This window comes from Miniopterus schreibersii (genome assembly GCF_964146895.1).
Source record: "Miniopterus schreibersii genome assembly, chromosome: 2".
Lineage (NCBI taxonomy): Eukaryota > Metazoa > Chordata > Mammalia > Chiroptera > Miniopteridae > Miniopterus > Miniopterus schreibersii.
Window position 1 is genome coordinate 137,874,453 of NC_138102.1, and position 26,254 is coordinate 137,900,706.

The 26,254-nt window shown below is 45.5% G+C and overlaps 2 protein-coding genes across 12 annotated transcripts; both read left to right on the forward strand.

The window, feature by feature from the left end:
* The first annotated feature begins 594 nt into the window (after positions 1-594).
* On the forward strand, positions 595-15,907 carry PAN2 (poly(A) specific ribonuclease subunit PAN2). 9 transcript variants are annotated; one of them, XM_081127363.1, is made up of 26 exons: positions 595-725; positions 1,322-1,711; positions 4,812-4,981; positions 5,095-5,215; positions 5,384-5,461; positions 5,846-6,113; positions 6,527-6,869; positions 7,065-7,161; positions 8,386-8,505; positions 8,682-8,801; positions 9,056-9,184; positions 9,312-9,511; positions 9,620-9,756; positions 9,898-10,004; positions 10,218-10,316; positions 10,453-10,526; positions 10,633-10,780; positions 11,061-11,204; positions 11,340-11,399; positions 11,620-11,710; positions 13,330-13,487; positions 13,586-13,729; positions 13,845-14,024; positions 14,149-14,242; positions 14,691-14,888; positions 15,245-15,907. In XM_081127363.1, exons 2-26 carry the CDS (start codon positions 1,430-1,432, stop codon positions 15,277-15,279), a joined length of 3,597 nt encoding a protein of 1,198 aa, XP_080983489.1. In that variant the 5' UTR covers positions 595-725; positions 1,322-1,429; the 3' UTR covers positions 15,280-15,907. The 9 variants fall into 9 exon arrangements, with proteins under 9 accessions (XP_080983489.1, XP_080983487.1, XP_080983483.1 ...); XM_081127361.1 differs by having other exon boundaries at positions 600-725; positions 9,620-9,768; XM_081127357.1 differs by having other exon boundaries at positions 610-725; positions 9,620-9,768; positions 11,037-11,204.
* A 356-nt stretch (positions 15,908-16,263) lies between these two features.
* Positions 16,264-20,103, forward strand: CNPY2 (canopy FGF signaling regulator 2). Of its 3 annotated transcripts, XR_013998115.1 has the most exons (7): positions 16,279-16,792; positions 17,362-17,474; positions 17,624-17,739; positions 18,544-18,747; positions 18,906-19,002; positions 19,500-19,600; positions 20,069-20,103. XR_013998115.1 is itself a non-coding variant. In XM_081127289.1 (6 exons), exons 2-6 carry the CDS (start codon positions 17,378-17,380, stop codon positions 19,541-19,543), a joined length of 558 nt encoding a protein of 185 aa, XP_080983415.1. In that variant the 5' UTR covers positions 16,264-16,792; positions 17,362-17,377; the 3' UTR covers positions 19,544-19,669. The 3 variants fall into 3 exon arrangements, 2 of the variants coding, with proteins under 2 accessions (XP_080983415.1, XP_080983416.1); XM_081127289.1 differs by lacking the exon at positions 20,069-20,103 and having other exon boundaries at positions 16,264-16,792; positions 19,500-19,669; XM_081127290.1 differs by lacking the exon at positions 20,069-20,103 and having other exon boundaries at positions 16,272-17,072; positions 19,500-19,669.
* The last annotated feature ends 6,151 nt before the right edge of the window (positions 20,104-26,254 follow it).

Sequence of the window (26,254 nt, forward strand, 5' to 3'; positions counted from 1 at the left end):
CCTGTTCCCTGTGAATATGACCGGGGGCTCTGGAAAGGTCATAATCACAGACGGGAGTTTCAGATGGATGCCTTGAGAATCTCAGAAGATGCAGCTACTTGGGCCGTGTTAAAAACCTGGCTCCTGCTTCCTTTTTTCTCTCCCTTATCTGGAAAGCATAGGAAATGCCAGCGAGTTTCGGGGGCAACATGGTCAGAGAGAGCGGAGCAGCTCACAAGAACGCTGCAAACGAGGGGGTGGAACCGTCTGCGGCGGGAATACCCAGCGTTCGATTCCCAGTGCTTTGCCTTGGGCGTCCCTGATTACAGTTTCTTGTTACAGGAAGCATGAAAGTTCTGTTTCAGAACTGGCGTTCTCTCATTTTCTTCAAAGAAGGCCTAAAAGACAAGCGGTCACTTTTTACATAGAACAGAGCCAGGTCCTGACTATATTTGTCCCCGTCGGCGCGCCGTAACCCTTGTTTTTGCCCAGCTCTGCGTCACCCCTCTTCTCGCAGAGCCGTCTGAACCTGGCTCTTTCTGATTGGCTTAGGTGAGCTCTAAGCCCTTCCTGATTGGAAGCTGAGACTGGGAGTCCGCCTCCTTTCCGTCGTAGGGTTCGGTTGAGCCTGAGGCGCGGGGGAGAATTGGGGAAATTGGAATTTCCCACGGAGCTGACGGCGCTTGCTCTCCCCCTACTCGTTTTAATTCCACGCGCTCCAAAATATCCGCCATGGAGAAATCTTGGTAATGACCCAATCCCCGAAAGCATCCTAGGAACACATCTGACCCCTGCCCTAAACCCTCTCTTCCCCACCTCCGGGGGAGAATTCTGGGTAGTTGATTTCTTTGGTTCCCCCAGGGAATTCTGGGTAACTAGCCATTTCTATCGCGCCACCCTACCCCCACCCTAATTTGTGGGTAACTGGCCATTCTTATTGTCCCCCAGAGAACCCTTGGTAACGTTACAGAGGGTTCTGGGAAACTGCCTTATCTTGTTCTCAACTCTCCAACCCCAGCCCTAATTCTGGGAACTAGCACGGTAGCCCCCTCTACCTAATTCCTACCCCTGTATTTGCTGCAGTTCAGGGGTGAACCAGGCAAGTGAGCAGGCCTGAAGGGAAGTGAAAAGGAAGTCAAGGATTAGGTTAGACAGGAGGGTGGAGGGTGGGGACCACAGAGGGCCTAGATGAGAAAGGGAGGATACTTTTCCCATCTCTGCCCCGCTGCCCATCCCCTTCCTTCCTGCTCTATCCCCTGCCTGATTTATCTTCCTCCTCTCTAGATAACACATAGCACACTATTTACAAGTACCTGACTTAGCTATCTCTTTCCCTTTACAGGCCAGGATGCCCACTGGTGCCGTCCTGCTGAAGGTTGGGGTCAGGCATCTTAAAGGGGCTGTGACAAAGTAGGGTGTGACACGGGTCTGATCTGCTGCAGTCGTCATCATGAACTTCGAGGGTCTGGACCCTGGACTGGCAGAGTATGCCCCAGCCATGCATTCTGCCCTGGACCCTGTCCTGGATGCCCACCTGAACCCAAGTCTGCTACAGAATGTGGAGCTGGACCCAGAGGGAGTGGCCTTGGAGGCTCTTCCCGTCCAGGAGTCAGTGCACATAATGGAAGGTGTCTACTCTGAATTACACAGTGTGGTGGCTGAAGTGGGTGTACCTGTCTCCGTCTCCCACTTTGACTTGCACGAGGAGATGCTGTGGGTGGGAAGCCACGGGGTAAGAACTGTACCCCTTTGTAAGGGCTGAAAGGAGATGTTGGATGTGTTTTATCTAGTTTTAGCTGCTTTGCAGGGAGCCAGAATTGAAGTGATGAGAATTAGCTGGGTCTCTTAAGTCAAACCATGAGGAAGGGAGTGGAGAAAGTTACATAGGTATTCTTTTTAGAAGGCATCCCACTTCTACCACAATTTGTCCATTCCATGCTTTGATTAATCTTGTTAGTCTGTAACCATCCAAATCCAATCTCTAATGCCCCTCCTCACTTTTCCATTTTTTTTAAATTATAGAATGGTTAATGTATGTTTCTATATATTTTACATGGAATGATTCTGTCTTCTCTGGCTGATTTTAATCTCTGAGAGCAGTTATCAATGTTGATTTTTTTAAATGTGTATCCATACTGCCAGTGTGCCAGGAGCCCAAAGATTTTGGAAGAAATAACATGCTAGCCTTTGTTTACTAATGTACCTTCCATAGGGTATGAGTTGTTTTTCCATTAGACGGAATGAATTTTTTATTTTGTAATACATTCATTTCAGTGAGCAGCATCTACAGCTATGTTAGGCCCAGGGAATTAAACTGAATAAAGCATAATCCTTGCCTTCAAGGAGTTTACAAGACAATGAGGAAAAAAGACATATAAACAGATAATTCATGGTACTTCAGAAGAAACTAAACTGCTTGGCTTAATAATTATGAATTTAGTATATAAAGTACTAAATGCCAGTGTGAAAATATTTACTGGGTGCTGATGAGCATAAAGGAGAGTCAGTGGACCTTCAGAAGGAAGTAACACCTGAATTGAGTCCTAAAAGATGAGTAGAAGTCAGGTGAAGAAGAGAGGAAAATGCTGTCTTGGCAAGAACAATGGAATAAACAAAGATTCCCAGTATATCACACAGCATAGTGATTGCAGAGTACAGGAATTACGAACAAGTTTTACTGGATGGAAGATGAAGCTGAAGAGTTAGACATATCTTCATTCAACCAGTGTATTTTGAGTTACTAGGTGCCAGACCTTGCTCTGGAGTCTAGATCTGGAGTAAGCATTTTAAAAGGCAACAAAAATAATTTATAGTATATCAGGTGCTGCTTAGTATCTTTAAGAAAAATAAAGTGGCGCCCTGGCTGGTTTTGCTCAGTTGTTAGAGCGTTAGCTCATGGACTGAAGGGTCCGGGGTTCGATTCTGGCCAAGGACACATACCTCTCGATCCCCAGCCCCGGTCGGGGTTCATGGAAGAGGCAACCAATCGATGTGTTGCTCTCACATGGATGTTGTTCTCTCTCTCTCTCCGTTCCACTCTCTGAAAAGCAATGGAAAAAATATCCTTGGGTGAAGATTAAAAAAATAAAGTGAAGTAAAGGTATTAAAGTACTGAAGGATAGGAGGTGTTGCTATTTTAGATAGTTGGTCAGGGAAGGTCTCTCTGATAAAGTCACATTTGAGTAGAGACCTGGGTTCAGGCCAGGACTCCCATTTTAAGCCATCTAGAAGGGAGGAAGGGAGCCATCCAGATATCTGGGGGAAAAACATCCTAGAAGACCCCATTTGTTTCTTAAAGGAGCTTGAACTTGATCCATTAGGCCACCAAAGATTTTTTTTTTTCCTTAACATATCTTTATTACTTTCAGAGAGAGGAAGGGAGAGGGATAGAGAGATAGAAACATCAATGATGAGAGAGTCATTGATCGGCTGCTTCCTGCAGGCCTCCGACTGGGGATCAAGCCCGCAACCCGGGCATGTGCCCCAACCAGGAATCAAACCCCGATCGCCTGGATCCTAGGTCGATGCTCAGCCGCTGAGCCACGCCCAGTCAGGCACCAAAGATTTTTTTTAATTGCTCTCACAGAGAGGGAGGGAAGCAGAGAGAAACATCCAAGTGAGAGAAAAGCATCGATCCATTGCCTCCCGCACAATCCCGACTGGGGATCAAACCTGCAACATGGGCGTGTGCCCCAACTGGGAATTGAGCTCACCACCTTCTGGTGTCTGAGATGACACACCAACCAACTGAGCCCCACCAGCTAGGGCCATGCCACCAAAGGTTTTTATCCAGAATGACAAGGTCTGGTCTCCAAGTTTGGTAGATTACTGAGGTAGCAGTACAGAGTTTGATTTAAGGGGGGCAAGATGGGACCATCTGGGATCAGTTTGCAGGCTGTTGTAGTAGTTCACATAAAATATGATGAAGGCCTGAATGAAGCACTGTAGAGATGTATATGTGAGAAGAGATTTGGGAAATATTTAGGAAGTAAAATAAACAAGACTTGACTACCAGTGACTTGGTCCCCTGGGTAGATCATGGTACAATAGGGAATACAGTTAAAATTTGAAATGGGGTAAAAGTGGTGAATTTAATTTCGGCCGTAATGAGTTTGAGGTTCTCATGGGGTATCGAAGGAGAAATGTTTAGTAGGTATTTGGATGTATGAGTTTGAAGCTTGAGGCAGTGGTCTGGGTTAGGGAAGGAAATTAGGATTCATCATCTTAGAAATGAATGGTTAAAACCTTGAAAATGGGTGAGATTACCAGGGAAGACAAGTAGAGTGAGACGATAGTGGGCTGGGGATAACCATGTTTCAAGAGTGGTCAGAAGGAGAGCACATAAAGAGGGTATGTGCTAAGAGTCAGGAGAGAAGCCGGGAGTGATTGACATAGGAGCCCAGCGTGGCTCCTATTCTCTCTATTCCAGCCTGTGACCCACAGTACACATTTCTCTAATGGCTGGTAGAGATTAAGACTTGACTGTGGAACATAAGAAAGCCAGATTGCCAGTGGGGGATCAGACCCACGTCCCTGACCTTCTGAACACTGTTCTAACCAGCTGAGCCATTATCTACTCAGCAGGGTCATTGTGAGGATAAAGTGAGGTACAGTTTACAAAAGTACTTTGTGAAGCATTAAGCAAACATAAGATGGTATTTTCAGTGTGTTTATCACTAAGATTGGTGCTTAGCCTTATGCCTTAGTCACTGCTAGCCAGAAAGACCAGGAAACAACAATGGAAACAAGCTGAGTGACATCTAGTTCCTGAATTGTATATGGGATGGCCCTGCCTCTCCACTCAGGGTGTCTCATCTATTTGTCCCCTACAGGGTCATGCCACTTCATTTTTTGGCCCAACTTTGGAGCGCTACTCATCCTTTCAGGTCAATGGCAGTGATGACATTCGGCAGATCCAGAGCCTGGAGAATGGTATCCTTTTTCTCACCAAGAACAACCTCAAGTATATGGCCCGTGGAGGCCTCATTATATTTGATTATCTGTAAGTGGCTTCTCAGCTCTGGACTGGGAAAGAGGGTTCCAAATAGAATGGGAAGGCTAAAGGATCGGACACTTTCAAGTCCCTGGCTCCTTAGCCTTTCCTCTCCCCCATAGGCTGGATGAGAGTGAGGATATGCACAGTCTCCTGCTCACTGACAGCAGCACGCTGCTTGTTGGTGGACTGCAGAACCACATATTGGAGATTGACCTTAACACTGTCCAGGAGACTCAGAAGGTATAAGCCTGGGGCAGAAGAGACTCAAGCAGGGTCTGAGGTTATTGTGGTGGGGACGGTGGGTAATACCTGGGCTGGGAACATGCCTAAGATGTGTGTGTCACCTTTCTGTTCTTTTGGTTTGTGGGAAGAATCATTCTCACTGGTTTCTCCTTCTTCCCTCCCCAGTATGCAGTCGAGACACCTGGAGTCACCATCATGAGACAGACAAACCGCTTCTTCTTCTGTGGCCACACATCTGGCAAGGTGGCTAAGTTCCATTTTTCCTCCCACCATGGCCCTGTTTCACTAGATATGTGACTAGGCTCAGCCTTTCCTACTGCTGTACTTACTTGTAGTTGGAAGGAAGGGAGGAGTGAATGAAGTTCCTGTCCAGCCATGTTATACTATGAGATTAGTCTTTCAGCCTGATGTTTTCTGTTGTAACTAGGTGCCTTAGGAGCAAAAGGGTAAACAAGTTCTCTTTGGGGTCCCTTCCAGCTCTTGGCTTCTCTTTTTGCCTTTTCTGTGCTTTAATTGCCCATATCTAGAGCCTTAGTTCTTTTTGTAGGAGCCTCACAGGGTTAGGGAGGTAGCAGTTACTCTTCCTGATAACAGCTTTGGCAGATAACCAGGTTATCTCTTCTTCAGATTTCCCTGCGAGACCTTCGTACTTTTAAGGTGGAGCATGAGTTCGATGCTTTCTCAGGGAGTCTGTCAGATTTTGACGTGCATGGCAACCTGCTCGCCACTTGTGGCTTCTCCAGCCGCCTCACTGGCCTCGCCTGTGACCGTTTCCTAAAGGTGTATGATCTGCGCATGATGCGTGCCATCACACCACTTCAAGTACATGTGGATCCTGCCTTCTTGCGCTTCATCCCTACGTATACTTCTCGGCTTGCTATCATCTCCCAGTCGGGTATGAAGGGGATGTAAGATGGTGTAAGAGAGGCTAATAGCAAAGGGGGGACTAGGCACCAGAGGGAGTATACTCCCAGGAACCTCTTTGTTGGGGGAAAAAGTAACCTTTCACCAGGGTCTCCAGGTCTCAATTAGGTTTGGTCAGAGATTAAAGCCTTTGTTATCCCTGTGTGTGAACACAGGAAAAGATAAAAGGTGGAGCAGGCAAAACAGCTTTAGAACTGCTCTTTGCTATGTAGCAAACCTCCCTGTGGTTTATGGGAAAGTATCAGATGGTATTCTCTCTAGCTCTAGGCATGGATTTGGGGTCCATCTTTCCATGATACCAGGGGAGGAGGGGAGGAGGAGCATAAAAGGATGGCTCCCTTCACCTTCCAGAGCTCGCTCAGTGGGTTTCCTTCTCCCTCCTAGGGCAATGCCAGTTTTGTGAACCCACAGGCCTGGCCAACCCAGCAGACATCTTTCACGTGAATCCTGTGGGGCCTCTGCTGATGACCTTTGATGTGTCAGCCAGCAAGCAGGCCCTGGCCTTTGGAGATTCTGAGGGCTGTGTACACCTCTGGACTGATTCCCCTGAGCCTTCCTTCAATCCCTACTCCCGGGAGACCGAGTTTGCTTTGCCCTGTCTTGTGGACTCACTGCCTCCTCTGGACTGGAGCCAGGACTTGCTGCCTCTTTCCCTCATCCCTGTCCCACTCACTACAGACACGCTTCTCTCTGATTGGCCTGCTGCCAACTCTGCCCCGGCTCCCAGGTTGTACCTCACATCTGGGTCAAAAGGGGTGTGGGGAAAGGGCTGAGATATAGGAATTCTCTACAAGCCCTGTTATTCTACTTTTCTGGGTTTTGTCTACCTTCAGTATCTTCTTTTTATTTGGCCCCTTGGGGGTTGGGGATTTGATGGGCAAACACCACAACCTTTAAGCCTTAGAACTATATTCCATTATAGGCGAGCACCCCCTGTGGATGCAGAGATTCTGCGCACCATGAAGAAGGTGGGCTTCATTGGCTATGCACCAAACCCCCGCACTAGGCTGCGTAATCAGGTATGTTCAGAGGGGAGAGGGCCAGCACTCCCAGTCCACTGGCACTTCTCCTCTCTTTTTCCTTTATTAATCCTCAGTAGTTTTTGTTTTTAGTCAGAAAAGGTTTTTTGAAGCCTACTAAATTGAAGCTACTATGCTAGGTGTTAGGGAGGATTCAGAGACATAGAAGGTAGGGTTCTTGCTCTTAAGAAGTTTAGTATTTGGTTGGTGAAAATAAGACCTATTCATAACAAATTATTTGTGTTCTATTGTTACGTGCTAGAGGAATGTTATAAGCATTCACTGCCAGAGCTGTTTGCAGGGAAAACTTTACTTTGGGCTAGAGTGGTCAGAGCAGACATACTGAGAGAGGTTGATATTGAGCTGGAGAGGTGAGAGATGGGTAAGTAGATAGTAACAGCAGAGCATATTAAAGATGAGAAATCAGTGTTAGTAAAGGTCTCAAGAGGCATAATTGCAAAATGGGTATCTAATGGGGACTATACCAACCAGTCTGGCGAGAGCAGCTGTTATGCTGGGAAATACAGTGGTACCTTGGTTTTCAAACATCTCTGTTGATGAACATTTCAGTTTACAAACACCGTAAACCCAGAAGTAAATGCTTCAGTTTTCGAACACACCTCGGAAGTCGAACATGCCACACGGCTTCTGCTGAGGGCAAGATCCTGAGGCCCAGTTGTTGGCTGTGGATCCCTCGGTTTTCAAACATTTCAGAACTAGCACGGTCTTCCGGAATGGATCACATTTGAAAACCGAGGTACCACTGTAGTGAGATTGAGGTTGGAAAGGGCCTGATTGTGAGGCCTTGAAATTCAGAGAGAGAGAGAGAGAGAGAGAGAGAGAGAGAGAGAGAGTGTGTGTGTGTGTGTGTGTGTGTGTGTGTAGAGAGAGAGAGAGAGAGAGAGAGAGAGAGAGAGAGAGAGTGTGTGTGTGTGTGTGTGTGTGTGTGTGTGTATATATAGTGGAAGAAGTAATGCGCTAAAAGGGGCATTCTGGGGGTTTGGCAGCACTATGCTGGACAGAGTGAATGTGGGGAGCCCAGCGTGGAAGCCATCACAGTTGTACAGCTGTGATGAGGTAGGTTGATGGCAATGAGAATAAAAAGAAGCAGTGAATGGTGAAAACCCTATGAAATTAGGTTGAAGACTTGGTGACTGTTTCAGTGTTGTGGGAACAAAGATGATTAAAACACCCAACAAGGTTGCCTCTCTTTAAAAATTCTAGATTCCCTACCGACTCAAGGAGTCAGACAGTGAATTTGACAGCTTCAGCCAGGTCACTGAGTCACCAATAGGGCGGGAAGAGGAGCCACATCTCCACATGGTCTCTAAGAAATACCGCAAGGTGCTGGGGAATACCAAGGAAAGACCCCTCTGGGATGTAGGGAAAGGTTCCCAAGGAAGGGGGTCAGTCGGGAAACTTTACCTACCACGCTGGACTCGGGAGGGAGGTTTTGGGGAGGGTTATGGCTAGGGGACTTTGAGGATATCTTCATCTTGCTTAAACTGTTTCTGCCTCAGGTAACCATCAAATACTCCAAGCTAGGGCTGGAAGACTTTGACTTCAAACACTACAATAAGACCCTGTTTGCTGGATTGGAGCCCCACATCCCCAATGCTTACTGTAACTGCATGATTCAGGTAAGGTTGGGTATTCCTGCCACTTGAACGTGCTTGCTGGCCACATGACTCCTACTCTTTTTCCATGTCTCCCAACTAGGCCCACTTTAAGGTGGCCCCTCTACCATTCTTTTTTACCCCTCAGCCTTCAAGTCTGTGAACTCCACTTCTTCCATGGACTCCTGCTTTGGATTCTCCACCAGCTTGCTTAACCTTCCAATCTCTCCTCCTCCTGTAGCAGTTGCCTGTGTCATTTCTCCTGCTCTTCCCTCCAGGTGCTCTATTTCCTGGAGCCTGTTCGCTGCCTAATCCAGAACCACCTTTGTCAGAAGGAGTTCTGCCTGGCATGTGAGCTGGGCTTCCTCTTCCACATGTTGGACCTCTCCCGCGGTGACCCTTGTCAGGTCAGTGCCTGGAGACCTGGGATGATAGAAGAGGAAGGGAGGTAGATAGTAGGCCGAGACACTGTTGTGCAAATGGCCACAAAAGAGAAAATAAACTCTTTCCACCAACATACTTCTTGGATTCCAGGGCAGTAATTTTCTTCGGGCATTCCGCACCATTCCTGAGGCCTCAGCCCTTGGTCTGATCCTGGCTGACTCAGATGAGGCTTCAGGCAAGGGCAATCTGGCCAGGCTCATCCAGAGGTGGAATCGTTTCATTCTTACTCAGCTGCATCAGGATATGCAGGAGCTGGAAGTACCCCAGGCTTATCGAGGTGCTGGAAACAGGTATGGAAAGGGAACAGGAATAGTTAAAGCTACCATGACACGCCCCTCTATGACTTACAGGGTCTCATAACTCCCTCAGTGCACATATATTGCCCTCCCCACTCTTAGCAGCTTTTGCTCATCGGGGGACTCTGTCATTGGGCAGCTGTTCAGCTGTGAGATGGAGAACTGCAGCCTCTGCCGCTGTGGCAGTGAGACTGTGCGAGCCTCATCTACCCTGCTCTTCACGCTCTCCTACCCTGAGGGTAGCAACAGTGGTATACCCTACAGCTGGGATGGGAAGGCTCCCCCAATGTCCTGTAACATCAAGGAGAGGGTGTTGGGGGGCTAACACTAACAGTGGATAGAAGGGAGAACCTGGAGTGAAGTATCCAGTTTCCCTACAGATAAAACCGGGAAGAACTGTGACTTTGCTCAGGTGCTAAAGCGAAGCATCTGCCTGGAGCAGAATACGCAGGCCTGGTGTGACAACTGCGAAAAGTACCAGCCAACGGTGAGTGGGCTATGGCACTGGACTAGAGTCCTGCCATGCTGAGGACTCAGCCATGGTCTCATTTGGGGCTGGCTGGGTGAGCACTACCATCCAGGGATCTACAGGGAGTGGGAAGACCCCAGTTTGAGGATGCCGATCCAGGCTTTACTGTTCCCGTCCAGGTTTCTTTCCCCGTAGGCTCCCTGCTATCCCTTGTTTGTTTTATCCTCTCAGATTCAGACACGCAACATCCGCCATCTGCCAGATATTCTTGTCATCAATTGTGAAGTGAACAGCTTAAAAGAAGCTGATTTCTGGAGAATGCAGGCTGAGGTAAGGACTGGGGTTAGAAACAGTCTTAGGAGTTTTGTTTTTTAAGAAGTACTTTTTAGTTTTCTCCCTCTTCTGACCAATCTCCATATGTAATTAATATTCTTGAGGAATCAGATGTTTTTCCCTTTGTGTTCAGGTTGCCTTCAAGATGGCAATAAAGAAACACAGTGGGGAAATCTCCAAGAACAAGGAGTTTGCTTTGGCTGATTGGTAGGTACTGTCTTGGGAGTGACCAAAGTATTGAACTACCCAGCGGCTCCTCTTGTCACTGGCTAGATCTCCTCAGAACAAATTTCTAATTCTCCTGTCCTGATAGGAAGGAACTAGGGAGTCCAGAGGGCATGCTGATGTGTCCTTCCATTGAGGAGTTGAAGAATGTCTGGCTTCCTTTTTCTATTCGCATGAAGATGACCAAGAACAAAGGACTGGATGTTTGCAATTGGACTGATGGGGATGAGATGCAGGTTGTTGGAAAATTGGGAAGAGGAGGGGGACTAAGGAATAGAGGGATGGGGCAGAAGCAGGGCAGGGGGAAGGTGGAAATTAGTACAGGAAAAAGAAAGGGAATAAGGCTGAGTATTTGAGTCACTCAGTTCATCACTGGGAGTCATAGATGGGCTAGGATGGAGATTACCCACCCTCATGCCCCATTCCATACCCCAAACTCCTTGTCCCTCTATCCCCATTCCCCTTTCTTCCCCATCCTTAAACTTAGCTTAGCAGCCTGGGTACCCCCCCTCACAGTGGGGCCCAGCCAGGGCAGAGGAGGAACATGGTGTCTATGTGTATGACCTGATGGCTACTGTGGTACACATCCTGGACTCACGCACAGGGGGCAGCCTGGTGGCTCACATCAAAGTTGGAGAGACTTACCACCAACGCAAAGAGGTGAGTGAGGTAATACAGTGCAGGGACAGTCCTGGTGGTGGCCAGAATGGAATTCCAGATCTGTCCTTACCTTCAGTCTGAGCCAGAGAGGTCCAGCTATTACTTTGGTATCAGTGTTTCTCTGTATCTCCATAGGGCGTTACCCACCAGCAGTGGTATCTCTTCAATGACTTTCTTATTGAACCTATTGATAAGGTTAGTTGTAACACACTGCATTCCCCCTTTCATCTCCCCTTTTCCTAGCATCCTCATCCTCAGTGCTCTAGAGGATGTCAGACAAATTTAGGAGGGAGGGATGGGTTCTCAAGAATAAAAAGCATTAGCGGAGCTAACAGTCGCACCTGAGTCCTATCTTCTGTCTGACTTGGGGGAAAGGGGCATATATGTAGGCCATTAAGTGCTTTCTCTTTTATAGCATGAAGCTGTGCAGTTTGACATGAATTGGAAAGTGCCTGCTATCCTTTATTACACCAAAAGGAATCTTAATTCCAAATACAACCTGAACAGTAAGTGGTACAGGAGTAGACCCAAGGTGTGGCCAATTTAGATCTTCAGGAAAAGACCTGGGAAGCAGCTTGTTAAGATTAGGATCTCGCCCGGCTGGGCATGGCTCAGTGGTTAAGCGTCGACCTAGGATCCAGGCGATCAGGGTTTGATTCCTGGTGAGGGCACATGCCCAGGTTGTGGGCTGCAGCCAATCAATGACACTCTAATCACTGATGTTTCTATCTCTCTCTCTCCCTCTCCTTTCCTCTCTCTGAAATCAATAAAGATGTATTTAAAAAAAAAAAAAAGATTAGGATCTATGCCCTAGCTGGTTTGGCTCAGTGATTAAAGCATCAGCCCATGGACTAAAGGGTCCCATGTTCGATTCCAGCCAAGGGCACATACCTTGGTTCCAGGCTCTGGCCCTGGTTGGGGCAAGTGCAGGAGGCAACCAATCAATGTGTCTCTCTCACATCGATGTTTCACTCTCTCTCCCTTCCACTCTTTCTGAAAAGCAATGGAAAAAAGATCCTGGGGTGAGGATTTAAGAAAAAAAAAAGATTAGGAATTGTGCCCTGGCCAGGTAGCTCAGTTGGTTAGAGTGTTGTCCTGATACATCAATGTTGCGGGTTCAGTCCTAGTCAGGGCACATAGAAGAAGCAACAAATGAATGCATAAATAAGTGAAACAACAAATTGATGTTCCCCTCTCTTTCTCTCTCTCTCTCCCTCTCTCCCCCTCCCTCTCTCCCTTCTCCTCTCTCTAAAAATATCAATTTTTAAAAAAAGGCATGCTTTAAAAAAATATATTAGGATCTGCAACCATTGTTAATATTTACAGGGAAACTACAGAGATTCCTGCTCATAAGTCCTTAAATTTAGAAGCTGGAGATCCTGAGGGTATAGTGGGAAGAGGTGATGAAGAAAAGTCTGATAAAAAAAAAATTTAAAAATTAAAAAAAGAAAAAAAAAGTCTGATCAGAGTGGCTAAGGTTATGATATTGAGTCTAATCATTATTATCAAGTGAAGATCTTTTGGTGATGAACTCCTTATTAAGTCCCTTTAAACCATAGTTTCTCTGTAACCTTATTTTTCTGGATCTTCTAAGCTAAAGTCCAAAGTTAAAATCTTATTCTTTCTGATGACTTTTTTTCCCTTCACATTTGATAATTTTCTTATTTACCTGTTCCATCTACCTGCTCTGTTCATCAAACATGATCTCTTTACTCATATGCTTTAATATTATTTTTATTTTTTTATCCTCACTGGAGGAAATTTTTCCCATTGCTTTTCAGAGATGAGGGAGGGAGGGAGGGAGGGAGGGAGGGAGGGAGGGAGGAGGGGGGGGAGGGAGATGTTGAAACTGATGCCAGAGAGACACATCAGTTGTTTGCTTCCCACACGACCAGAGCCAGAGATTGAGCCTGCAACTGAGGTACGTGCCCTTGGCTGGAATTGAACCGGGGACGCTTCAGTCTGTGGGCCGATGCTCTAACCACCTAGCCAAGCCGGCCAGGGCTATGCTTTAATTATTGAGGGATCACAGTGTCGACCTGGTGTCTGGGCAGCTACCCTGTGCTTCCCACACCTGATCACTTCCCTGTCCCCAGCAATGTGTCTTCTGGATTCTCCCTTCCAGTCAAGAACCCTATTGAAGCAAGTGTCCTGATGGCTGAAGCCTCACTAGCACGAAAGCAGCGGAAAACACATACTACCTTTATTCCACTGATGCTGAATGAGATGCCACAGGTTGGGGACCTGGTGGGCCTGGATGCCGAGTTTGTCACCCTTAATGAGGTAACCAAGACCAAAAGTGTGGGGTGTTGAAACAGAACTCTGGGGAATATTAGGAATCAGGCATTTCTCTAATTTCCTTATTAACTCTTCTCACGTAGGAGGAAGCAGAATTGCGCAGTGATGGCACCAAGTCTACCATCAAACCAAGCCAGATGTCAGTAGCTAGGATTACCTGTGTTCGGGGCCAGGGACCCAATGAGGGTATCCCCTTCATTGATGACTACATCTCTACCCAGGAGCAGGTATTAGGATATGGAAGTGCAAGTGAGATAGACCTTGTGCTCTAGAACCCACAAAAGAGTGGTACGGGGATTGTACCTTGCTTCCTGGGAAACTTGTCCTTTTCTCTATCCCTAGGTGGTGGATTATTTGACTCAATACTCAGGGATAAAGCCAGGAGATCTCGATGCCAAGATTTCCTCTAAGCACCTCACAACTCTCAAGTCTACCTACTTAAAACTTCGTTTTCTCATAGACATTGGAGTCAAGTTTGTGGGTCATGGTCTGCAGAAGGACTTCCGGGTCATCAACCTCATGGTTCGGGCAGGGCTCTTTTAAGAGTCTTTGAGTGTGGGCCCCTCAGGGTATACATTGTACTTTTGGGGAATGGAAAATTATGGGATTCCCTACCTTCAGTCTCCCATTCTTTTATCCCTGCCAGGTGCCCAAGGACCAAGTCCTTGACACTGTCTATCTATTTCACATGCCCCGAAAACGAATGATTTCCCTGCGATTCCTTGCTTGGTACTTTCTGGGTGAGTTGCTTTGCCTTGAAGGCCCTTGTGGTGCTCATTAACACCTTGCTGACCAGCTCTTATGAGCCAGAACTCGCCCTTGCGATCGGCTACTTTTCTGCTCTTTTAAAACTCTGCATTGCTTTTAGACCTTAATATTACTTAAATTAATGTAAGTGTAGACACAAGTTAGCAAGTTAGTAGTGACCGGTCAGCAAGATGTTAAGAGCAGGAAGAGGTGTTGGAGGGGCTAAGGGGAGTAGGAAGGACCCTGAGTTAGTGGTGAAGTTAATAATGGATTTAATTAGCTTCAATATTCCTTCTGAGCACCAAGGATGATGTTTGGCCCCTTCCTTTAAGGGCAGTCAGATTTTTGTGGTTGTTTATTGGGAGTTGGGGATGTGAGTAGGGGACATGTTCTTATCTTCCTTTGCTAGGTCTCAAACTATTTCACCTCTACTTCCCCCAGACCTGAAGATTCAAGGAGAGACCCATGATAGTATTGAGGATGCTCGCACAGCTCTTCAGCTCTACCGAAAGTATCTGGAGCTAAGCAAAAATGGTACTGAGCCTGAGTCCTTTCACAAAGTGCTCAAGGGCCTTTACGAGAAGGGCCGAAAGATGGACTGGAAGGTTCCTGAGCCTGAGGGCCAGACAAGTCCCAAGAGTAAGGCCTGGGATGGGACAAGGGAAACTGGACTGGGTGGGTTTTGATTGCACATGTGAAGATTATACCCACCATAATGATGATGATGATGATGTTAACAGCAGTACCACTCCTACTTTATATACTTGGTAAAGCACTTAACAGTTTACAGAGCACTTAATCCTCCCAACAATCAGTGAAATAGATTTTGTTATTGAGACTCTCTACTGGTCCTAACTTCCTCTTGCCCAATTCTAAAATGTTTAGGGCAGGTCCAAGCCCTCTTTTCTCTTGCATTTTTCCTTCCTAAGAAGGATCCCAGGTGCTTTTTCTCCACTCACCTTAAGAGTCAATATTCTTGGTTTTGTCTCTGACAGATGCAGCTGTTTTTCCCTCAGTGCTGGCACTCTGACCTCACCCTCTCCCAATGAACTGCCTCTCCCTTCAGTGTTCTGTGGCCTCAGAACTGGGAGATGGCTATACCCTGTCTACTTCCAGAATTGAACCTGCTCAGGGTTTACAGATGGTGCTATTAATAGAACTGGAATGCAGCAGAATTGTTGCAAAGGGTCTAGCAGCCAGATTCCTTTTTCATCCTTTGCAAAACACAGTGGGACAGAAAGATGGAAAGTAATTGGTATTAATAAATATCCTGGGTGATTGATATCCAGGCAAAGAAGAATCTGGAGCCAAAACTTTAAGTTCCTAGTTGGCTAAGGATTGAAGTACTGGACAGTGACTGGATACAACAGTAGTTCAAGACTTAGCTCAAGTCTCTGACTGCTGGAAGCATGCCAGGAAGCCAGCAGAGTCTTGGTGGCCCTAGCAAACCAGTGTTGCCAACACCATCATTGCCAAAAGGGTCTTTGGGTCCAAGACAAAGCTGGGCTGCTGGCTTCATTCCTGCTGACAGCTGAGAATCATCTGTCTTCCATCCACTCCACTCTCCTGTCCCAAGTTTTGTTTTCTTGGTACTTTTTTTAAGTTTTGTTTTAAACTGCATGTTTTATAAAATAAAATAAAAAATATTATTGACTGTCTCCTATCTCGTGTGGGGTTCTCTGACTTTGGTCTTCCTCTGTGTTGGCTTTCTAGTTAGTACAAGTGGGAAAACCTAAGGCTTTTAAATTCCCACCTAGAAATGAAGGTAAAGCTCTGGAGGACAAAGGATGTTGGAGGAGTATAATTATGTCTGTTCTGGACAAGGTTAGGTCTTTGCTGTGACTGCCTAGTACTCTCAGGTTGGATTTTTTTAAGATTTATAGTAGGATTTAGCCATTAACTGTAATAGGTAAGTGAATGAGGAAACTGACAAACTACTGGTCCCAGGATATCTTAAAACCGGTAGCCACTAACGTAAGAGCTGTGCGGTGCTGCAATGCTTCCTGGGAGGGGTAGTTTCCTGGGTATTGAAACTAGGGCTGCTTATTGGCTGTCAGCGCACCTTTGTTTTTGAAGGTCCTAGCCTACGTAGACTGACACACATGCGCCTGACCGTCTCCGTACACCACTCCAGGATCTGTCCTTGCTTCAGGCCACTCCTGTTCTTCCGCTGACCCCTAGTGGTCACGTGGGGCTGCTCGCCACGCAAGTCTGGGTCCTTCTGCTATCCGCTGGGGTCCTCGTAGCTTGGAAGTCATTCCTAAGCTGCCTGTTCGAGCGAGAGTAGATGGGAGGGTTTGCGGTTCGACTCTGGCGTGCGGTTTGCACCGCAGTGAATCGGAGCCCCGCTTAGGCGTCCACTTAGGGTTCGGGGAACTGTTCAGGCGGTCGCCGGGGCACCCCGTGTCTGAAAAGCGCCGGAGCGCTCTGGAGAAGCCCGGACAGCCACGCTCCTCTGCAGCCAGGTGCTAGGGTCGAGATCTAAAGTGAGAGACCGACCGTCTTTCAGCGCCTGGGCCACGGCGGCGGCCCTGGGAGCAGAGGTGGGACGGATGCGAGTGGCGCTGAGGGTCGGGGATGGACTGGAGCGAAGGCAATGGCAGGGTCCTTAGAAAGGGGACTGGTCCCCACAGTAAATAGTTTTTAGGCTGGAGGTGGGGATGTAGTAATCTTCGGTGCTGCGTTCAAATAGGCCCTAGTTATTGAGTGTGCTCCTCCCGGGCCGGCCACCTCGCTGCCTCCTGGCCTGAACGAGCTGCTCTCCTTGCTCTCTCTCTGCCTGTGTTAATCTTCAACCTCCGTTCGTAGCTGCCACATAGCACGGTGAGCCCTACGCAGAAGACGCTGAAGTACCAACATCTAGGGCCTCCCCTGTCGACATAGTGTCTGGGGCTGAGCCCCAAGTCCTGAGCTCGCGCTCTAACCCTCCGGCCCGGGGGAATCTGGGTCCTCTAGCGCCGAAACAGAGGAAACCCTTTGTATCCGGCCATTTCCTGGAAAGTAGAACCAGAATCACACTGAAGCCTTTGTAGGCCTTGGGATGAGGGGTGGTTGGGGGATAAGGAATGGAGCCGGGCCCTCATACTTATGCTTTATTCCAATCCAAACCCAGGTGGAGCAACCCCATTATGTTAAAGATGAAAGGCTGGGGTTGGCTGGCCCTGCTTCTGGGGGCCCTGCTGGGAACTGCCTGGGCTCGGAGGAGCCAGGATCTACACTGTGGAGGTAAAAACACAAAGAGAAGTGGAAGGAGGGAGGGTGGGGAATGCAGAGCCTTGGGAGGACCAGAGATCCAAAGCCTGGATAAGAATGAATGGAAATCACTAGGTTGATTCCTTTTCCCCCAACCCCCACTTTCTCTCCCCCTGCACCAGCTTGCAGGGCTCTGGTGGATGAACTAGAGTGGGAAATTGCCCAGGTGGATCCCAAGAAGACCATTCAGATGGGCTCTTTCCGAATCAATCCAGATGGCAGCCAGTCAGTGGTGGAGGTAACTGTTACTGTTTCCCCAAATAAAGTTGCTCACTCTGACTTTGAATGAGGACTCAACTAATTAAGAAGGAGCTTGGTTTAATAGAAATGAAGAAAACATTGACCCAGAGAGGTATCTAAAAGATAGGGCTGTAGCATTTCAAAGAGGCTGGAGACTTAGACCCTATGCACTTGCTTCTTGGCTCCACACCTTGATACTTTGTCTGATCAGCCCCCTTCTCCACATCCTTAATCCACATGACTCATGTTTTCACTATGGCCATGTGATATTCACACAAACATTCATTCAAAAAAGAAATAGTTCTCATCCTTATATTTAGGAAATTTATTTTAGTTGAAAACATAACACATATAACAAAGCTGTACCTAGTGGATAATAAATAAATGTAAATGTTGTAATGCTTGTGAAATGATTTAATAGTTATCTTCAAAGCCTACACTACCTTTCTGATGCTCTCCTACTGAGGGCAGGTTTTAGTTTCATTTTAATACACACACATAAAAATCACTATCTTACATCCATAAAAATTACTGCAATTCAAAGGGAAAGAACACAGTTGGCTAGGGTTAATCAGAGAGTTCTCTGTTTATAATTTGGACCTAATGACTCCTGTTTTATTTCTTGGGATTATATAATGAGGTAAAATAAGGCCATATACAGTATTTGAAAGCACTTTGGAATTACAGAAATAAACCTATACTGTTTTTAAATAGGCTGGTTGAGCTAGATTTGGAAGAAAAAGGATGTAAATTACTAATGTACAGAGGTAAAAGTGTGACCCAAGGCTGAGGACATTTCTAGGTGCCTTATGCTCGCTCAGAGGCCCACCTCACAGAGCTGCTAGAGGAGGTTTGTGACCGGATGAAGGAATACGGGGAACAAATTGACCCTTCTACCCACCGCAAGAATTACATACGTGTAGTGAGCCGGAATGGAGAATCCAATGAACTGGACCTACAGGGCATCCGAATTGATTCAGACATCAGTGGCACCCTCAAGTTTGTGGTGAGCTATGAGAGTGGGTAGCTGGTTCTTAGAAATTAGGGGAGTTATGGAGAGCCCAAGGGGAAAATGGGGTTAATATCCTTGTTCTCTGCTCAAGTCAGAAGCAAGAAGCCTCTTCATGCTGCCTTCTCTAACTCGTTTCTCCCTTGGGTTGGCAGTGTGAGAGCATTGTGGAGGAATATGAGGATGAACTCATTGAATTCTTCTCTCGAGAGGCTGACAATGTTAAAGACAAACTTTGTAGTAAGCGAACAGGTAAGCTGCTCCCACTTGACCTTCTGTCTTCACAGCTTTACCTTCTGGCACATTCCCTAGCAAGTCACCTCCACCTCCAATCCTGATACTAGCTCAAGAGTTGGCTTCCATTTACCCATGGCTTAGGGACTTGGGTTGTTCCTATGTATTCTCTTCCTGTCAGCTTTCAGAATTGTGACTCCTTCATCTAAGGTACAGGTGAGAGGATAAATGGGAATGTTTGTCATTTAAAAGGACATGCTCTGTCCCCCCCAGAGTGGCTCAGTTGGTTGAGCATACAACATTGCTGGTTTGATTCCAGGTCAGGGCATGTACAGAAGGCATCCAATCCATGTTTCTCTCCCTCCCTCTCCCCTCTCCCCTCTCCCCTCTCCCCTCTCCCCTCTGAAAAATGATAGTTGGTATATGTATCAATTTGATTTTGGGGTATTTTCTTGATAGTGGCATATATCAATATGAGTGACATTTTCTTTCAAACTGTTATGTGCTGTTTCCAGATCTATGTGACCATGCCCTGCACATATCGCATGATGAGCTATGAACCACTGGAGCCGCCCGGACTGACAAGCTTGGTGGATCACCCCCAGGAGGGGAAAAGGTGGCAATGCCTTTTATATTATGTTTTTACTGAAATGAACTGAAAAAAATATGAAACCAAAAGGATGAACTGTGTTGTCTTTTTATGCCCATAATTGGCCCTTAGATTGGGTTTGAAGATAGGGGATTCCAGACAGGAAAGAAAAGGGAAGGGAAGGAAGAGCTTTGGGAATGGCATAGCATGAAGGTAGGAGGAGCCTGAAGCTTTCATTCTTTTGCCATCTGAGATTCCTGCTGCACTCACAAACTAGATAAACATTTATTCAGTGCCTACTTAATACAATGGGTTTAAAGTTTAATTGTGGAGAGAAGACCCTCTGTGAATAAGGAAGAGAACATAAGTAAGAGTATGACAGCATAGGATTCTAGAAATTACATGTATTCATACTGCTGAAACATAAAGTAAGACAGAGCTTGGTCTCAAAGGAAATAATGGACATGCATTATTCTTCCCTCCCTGCCCTTCCAGATGGAGGGATCAACAAGAGCATGCAGGAGGGGGGAAATGGATGTGATCAACTCAGCTGAAAAGTAAGGGCTTTATCAGATAGGGAGAAATTAGGTAAGGAATGTTATTTAATGGCCTGCAGTTTTAGATTTGATACCAACAGCAACACTAAAGTATACCTTTTTCATCTCCATCACTAGCTATTGTCAATCTCGGTTATAAGTCTGTCCTCACTTTCTGTATGTAGAGATTCTGTACTGGGGCATTGGGATGAAAACAAAGGATACCTTCTTTGAGGAGCTTTTTAAATACCCTAATTCTGAGGTGTGGCTGTCTTACGTTTTGAAATGGAACATTTCAGTCTCAGGAATGCCTGAGAGAGAGAACACCTGAATAAACATTTCAAAGACTTTTTAAATTAAGCATTTGAAAATCTAAAGGGTCCTTGGGGGTCATCTAGTTCACCTCTGCCCATTTTACATATGAAGAAACTAAGGCCTAGAGAAACCACAGGTCCTGAAGTTATTATACATTTTGTGACCAACTGGATCTAGTATAAGCTCATGTTTCCAAGAGTTAATCTGATCTGATATAGCTGTGAGCTAGCTTCTATTTTAAGTCTTTTTTCCTCTTATTACCTTACACAGAATAAATGTTCAACAAAGCTTTCTCATACCACGATCCCTGTGAAATCTAACACATGATGCAGCTCAGAGCAAGTACCCTGAAATTAGTTGACAACTAAACTCAAGGTCTAGTATTAAGTTCTCTCATCATTCATAAAAAATCTATATTCTTTCAAATCAATTTTCCAGAGCAGCTGTTACTAACCTTTTGTCTTCTGTGATGCACATGAGTAATGTTCACCTGCTTCATACCCCTGCGCATATACCCAGAATTCTGTCCATTGCCTGCTTGGTGTCTAAACACTTCTTATTCTTCTATCAGAAAGCTTATCAGAAATATAAGTGAGAGTACTCATATGGGGAACTTGAAACTTTTAATTTACAAAAAAGAAAATTATTCACAAATTTTAATAAAATAAATTTAATGTTAATCGGTAATAAATTACTTGAGATGTAACCTCACTAGTGTGTCAAGTTACAGCTATTAAGAACTCTCCAGCCCAAGTCTTTGCCATTGGTACACTGGGATGTGTCCTACATAGGGAAGGGCAGACGTTATTGTCTTTGACTTGATCCTCAGAGGTTAGGAGGATATATTTGTATATCTCTTAATTCATATCACAGGTTACCACTAGGAATCCATGAATTTATCTAAACCCTTCTGGAGGCTCACCATAACAAATTATTCTAGCCCAGTATTTGATAGAGCATATACTCAACCTTTCATATCTGGTTACACTTTAAGCTTTAGATGCCTTCTAAATGAATTTATCAGTAAAATGATAGAATGTAAACATTCCTAAAGCCAGTGTTAAATGAGATCTGGGTGTGACTAGGAAAATTTATTATGTGGAAATCTAGTCCTTTAAAAATAATTTTCAAAGGAATGCTGTTAAAAAGCATTCAGAGCAGGGACAAGCCCACGCCTGTGTAGCTTAGTTGGTTGGAGTGTCATCCCCTGCACCGAAAGGCTTTTGGTTTGATTCCCAGTCAGGGCACACGCCTAGGATGCAGGTTCGATCCCTGGCTGGGCAAGTACAGGAGGCAACCCATCGATGTTTGTCTCTCATATCTATGTTTCTCTCTCTCTTACTTTCTCTCTAAAAATCAATTAAATTTTTTTAAAATTCATCCCGCAGAACTGGGATGAGTAGCAAGGAAAAGGGAACTAGTACAGTTGACCCTTGAACAGTGTGGGGGTAAGGAGCACCAATTTCTGCACAGTTCAAAATCTCTGAAATTTAGCCCGGCCAGCTGTGGCTCAGAAGTTGAGCATTGACCTGGGATCCAGGCAATCAGGGTTCGATTCCCAGTCAGGGCACATGCCCTAGTTGTGGGCTCGATCCCCAGTCGGGAACATGCAGGAGGCAGCCGATCAATGACTCTCTCATCATTGATGTTTCTATCTCTCTCTCTCCCTCTCCTTTCCTTTCTCTGAAATCAATAAAGATATATTTTTTAAAAAAAACAACTCTGAAGTTTTAACTACAGTTGTCCCTTGGTGAACATGGGGGACTGGTTCCAGGACCCCCATGGACACCAAAATATGCAGATGCTCAAGTCCCTTATGTGAAATGGCATAGAACAATATGTACACTTGGGCCTCTGCATCCACAATTCCCAACTGCAGATCAGAAATACTGTTTTCAATCTGTGTCTGGTTGAATCTGTGGATGTGAAACCTGGGGATACAAAGGGCCGACTGTATATTTAACTGAAAAAAAATCCATGTATAAGTGAACCCACTGCATATGTTGAATACTCACATAAGAGGCACATACACATTCTGATTTAACTTTACAACTCTTAAGAAATAGATATTACTCCCATTTTACAGATGAAGAAGCTAAGCTCAAAGGGGTTGTGCTTGCTTATCAGCAGGGAGCCAGGACTTCAACCCTAGTGATCATCTTATCCCTAGGCCAGTGGTCTTTCTGTTAAACCTCATTCCTTGTAGTGGAGTCTCCACATAGTCCTCAATGGCTGTGAAAAGTAGTACTTCTTTCATTTAAAAACTACCTCCCAAGTTTGAGTGCATTCCTTCTGATTTAATAATCTATAGTGAAAAAACACTACGTCCTCTATCTTTAAGTATTCTGGGAGGATCACCATTTATCATGTATTCCAGGTATGGGTATACAAAGGTTTTTACAGATAAGTAAGATTATATAGTTCCTTATCTTTTTTAAAGATTTTATTTTTATTATATTTAATGTGTTTTTATTGATTTGAGAGAGAGAAACATCAATCAGCCGCCTCCCACACGCCTCCCACCAGGGATCAAGCCCGCAACCCAGGCATGTGCCCCAACCAGAAATCGAGCAGGTGACCTCTTGGTGCATGGATGACGCTCAGCCAACTGAGCCACACCGGCCAGGGTGATAGTTCCTTATCTTTTAAAATATTTTTAAATATAGAAAACATTGGCCCGGCCAGGCATGCTCAGTGGTTGAGCGTCGACCTAGGATCCAGGCGATCAGGATTCGATTCCCTGTCAGGGCACATGCCCAGGTTGTGGGCTCAATCAATGACTCTCTCATCATTGATGTTTCTGTCTTTCTCTCTCCCTCTCCTTTCCTCTCCCTGAAATCAATAAAGATATATTTAAAAAAAAAAAACACATTGTACTGATATGTATAGTTAACAATGACTCAAAAGTCCCCTTCCTAAGCTGCAGTTGATAATTCACAGTCATCACCATATAAACAATATGGCTTAATAGTTAAGATACAGCTTCTGGAGTGAGACCAACCTAAGTCTGAATTCTGGCAGTGCCAATTGCAAGCTATGACCCTAAGCAGGATACTTTATCTAAATTTTGGTTTCCTCCTCTGTAGAAATATTAATATTACTTACATCCCTTAGACTTGTGAGGGTTAATTAAAATAATGCCAGTACCACATTTAGATAGTATTTGTAAATAGTAAGTATTCAATAAATTTTAACTATTATCCCTTAAACACAGGAATTTGGTTTACTGATGTAGTTTAAGTTTAGGCTGCATTCTCACTTATCCTTGGCCACCAGAGGGCACCATTGCCTTTGTCTATTTTAAAGAGGTCCTCTCAAGGTCAAGATGACCTCAGTGCTCAGCCTTCTCTCCCTTGGCCTCTTCAGTTCTCATGCACTTTGTTGTACTGGGCCCTAGAACTCACTTGGCTGTTTTATCCATGCCAGTCCTTTTCCCGTAACTTTCTTTTTAAATTTTTATTTTTTGATTGATTTTTTTTTTTTTAGAAAGATTTGTTGTTCCAATTATTTAGCATTCATTGGTTGCTTCTTGTATATGCCCTGACCTGGAATCAAACACACAACCTTGGTGTATTGGGACGATGCTCTAACATATTGAGCTACCAGGCCAGGACTCCATTAACTTTCTTCCCACTTCCTCAAATCCTGTCCACTTTCAGAAAAAGACTGTAAGCCAGCTCCTGAGACATACTATTTAGTCCACTTGCTTGCTGGGCTTTCCCATTGGCCTTATAGCAGTAAATGTCAGGACAACTTCAAAACAAGTCCCCATAGTCCTCATGACAATAGACTCAGGACACTGTGTCAAAGGGCTTAAGAGCACTACTGTTCCCTGTCCTCCCTCCACTCACTAGAGAGCCAAAATAGGTTACCCTTATGGCTGCTCAATAATTACCCCTTTGGTAGTCTCACACTGAAAATGCCTCCTGTCTCTTGGGGCACTGGAGTTCAGTATTCTGGTCTGTTGGCTAGTCTCTGTGGATAATTAACCAGAGAGAAGAAACAAGGTCAGACTATTCTAGGGTTAAGAGGAAATCCTCTGTGAGATGCTAAATTGGGATCAAATATTGACCACTGGAGCTTTGAAGTCACCGACAAGGTAGCAGAGGTCACTGCTCCTCTGGGGCACTGCTTGGCTTCTCTTTATGAAGTTCTTTAGTAAGACCGACCTGTATGATCCCCAGCCCAGAGGAGCATTGGTTGGTAGGTGTGAAGCTGGGTATGAGGAAACTGGGCAAGAGAAAATAATGGTTTCGTTCTCTTTTTCTAAGTCCAAGCTATAAATTAGGTTCTTTATAAGCTAGGTCTATCTAGACTGGATAAAGAAGATGTGGTACATATATACAATGAACTACTACTCAGCCATAAGAAAAGATGAAATACTGCCATTTGCAACAACATAGATGGTCCTTGAGAATCTTATGCTAACTTAAGTCAGTCAGAAAAAGCTAAGAACCCTATGATTTCACTCATATGTGGGATATAAAACTGAAACTCATAGACACAAACAGCAGTGTGGTGGTTGCCAGAGGGAAGGTGGTGGAGGTAAAGGGGACCTAATATATGGTGATGGGAGAAGACTTGACTTTGGTTGGTGGCCACACTGCAATATACAGATCTTGTAACATGGAAACCCACACCTGAAACCTATATGATCATATTAACCAATGTCACCCCAATAAATTTAATTAAATAAAAAAGATCTATGATTACTTTAAAAAATAAATAAACTAGGTCTATCTAAACCTGGCTTAGATGGTACTGAAACCTCTGAAACTTGTTACTGCTATGTGAGGAGATAAGAGGACTGACTGTTCACTTGTGGCTTCGGTTTGTAGATAAGATGTCTTGGTCCTTGAGTCTGTTCCCCTCTGCCCTTGGGTCAATGACTATAATAGGCTTTGGGAGGTAGAAAGATCCTGAGGTCTAGTCTGCCCAGAGGAGTTAGTCAAGAATGGTGTGGAAGATCACTTTAGTGTCATGGTTCATTTAATGGTCTCTAGGGAGCACAGGATAAGTGTATAAAAAGCCAAGTAGGAGAAGGGATCCAGAGGCCCTGAAGGAATGATGTCACAAAAAGGGAGGGTTTTTTTCTGCATCTCATGGCTAGAAATAGAATGGGCTGGCTGTACGAGGTTACCTGACTGGAGAGGCGTTGAGACTAATGCCCAGGACCCAGAGGTTCTGGCCGGTGCTGGAAGCCTCCATATTACGGGGGTATTTGTAAGGCTTGGATTTCCTGGCACCAAACAGAACTGACAGCCCACAAAAAGCACTGGATATTCAGGCTCCTGCCTTTGCTTTCCTTCTCTACCTATTGAGGGGTCTGTTAGAATATGGCCCCTGCTTATCTCAAAAGAGCTCCACCAAGCAGCTAACTCTGGCTTCATAGCTTGTGTTCACATTATGTCACCTCTATGGCCATTAAGTCATTGACCAAAGACATTCAAGAAAGCACACCAAGGGGGTAGAAGGAGCAGGTACTGATCAATTGCCGTGATAATATATTAAAGGGTTGGATTCCGAGGACCTTCAAAGGTCTAAGTCCTTGAGGCTTTTTCTCTAATATTCACCTAAGAACTAACCCCAAATGTGTTACGGGCAAGGAAAAAGCCTAAGAAGGAAGTTAACTGAGTTCTCAGGCACATACTTAGCCACCTACACGCTTCTCCTCTCGCTCCCGCCCGGATCCACCCTGAATTAGCCTAACCCAATGGTCCAATCCTCCCCGCTACAACTGCTGTCAACGGCTCAGGTCCCGCCCCCCTCCCCACCCGACCAATGGCCGAGTCCAGGTCGAGTCCCCTGAGTGGGGCGAAAGCGGGTTCCG

Bases quoted from the DNA above. Each gene is read 5' to 3' on its own strand.
- CNPY2 (XM_081127289.1), top strand. From the start codon at position 17,378: ATGTTAAAGATGAAAGGCTGGGGTTGGCTGGCCCTGCTTCTGGGGGCC. The intron at 17,475-17,623 runs GTAAAAACACAA...CCCCTGCACCAG, and splicing joins CCAGGATCTACACTGTGGAG to CTTGCAGGGCTCTGGTGGAT. The intron at 17,740-18,543 runs GTAACTGTTACT...GGACATTTCTAG, and splicing joins GCAGCCAGTCAGTGGTGGAG to GTGCCTTATGCTCGCTCAGA.
- PAN2 (XM_081127357.1), top strand. From the start codon at position 1,430: ATGAACTTCGAGGGTCTGGACCCTGGACTGGCAGAGTATGCCCCAGCC. The intron at 8,506-8,681 runs GTGCTGGGGAAT...TTTCTGCCTCAG, and splicing joins TCTCTAAGAAATACCGCAAG to GTAACCATCAAATACTCCAA. The intron at 14,025-14,148 runs GTTCGGGCAGGG...TATCCCTGCCAG, and splicing joins TCCGGGTCATCAACCTCATG to GTGCCCAAGGACCAAGTCCT.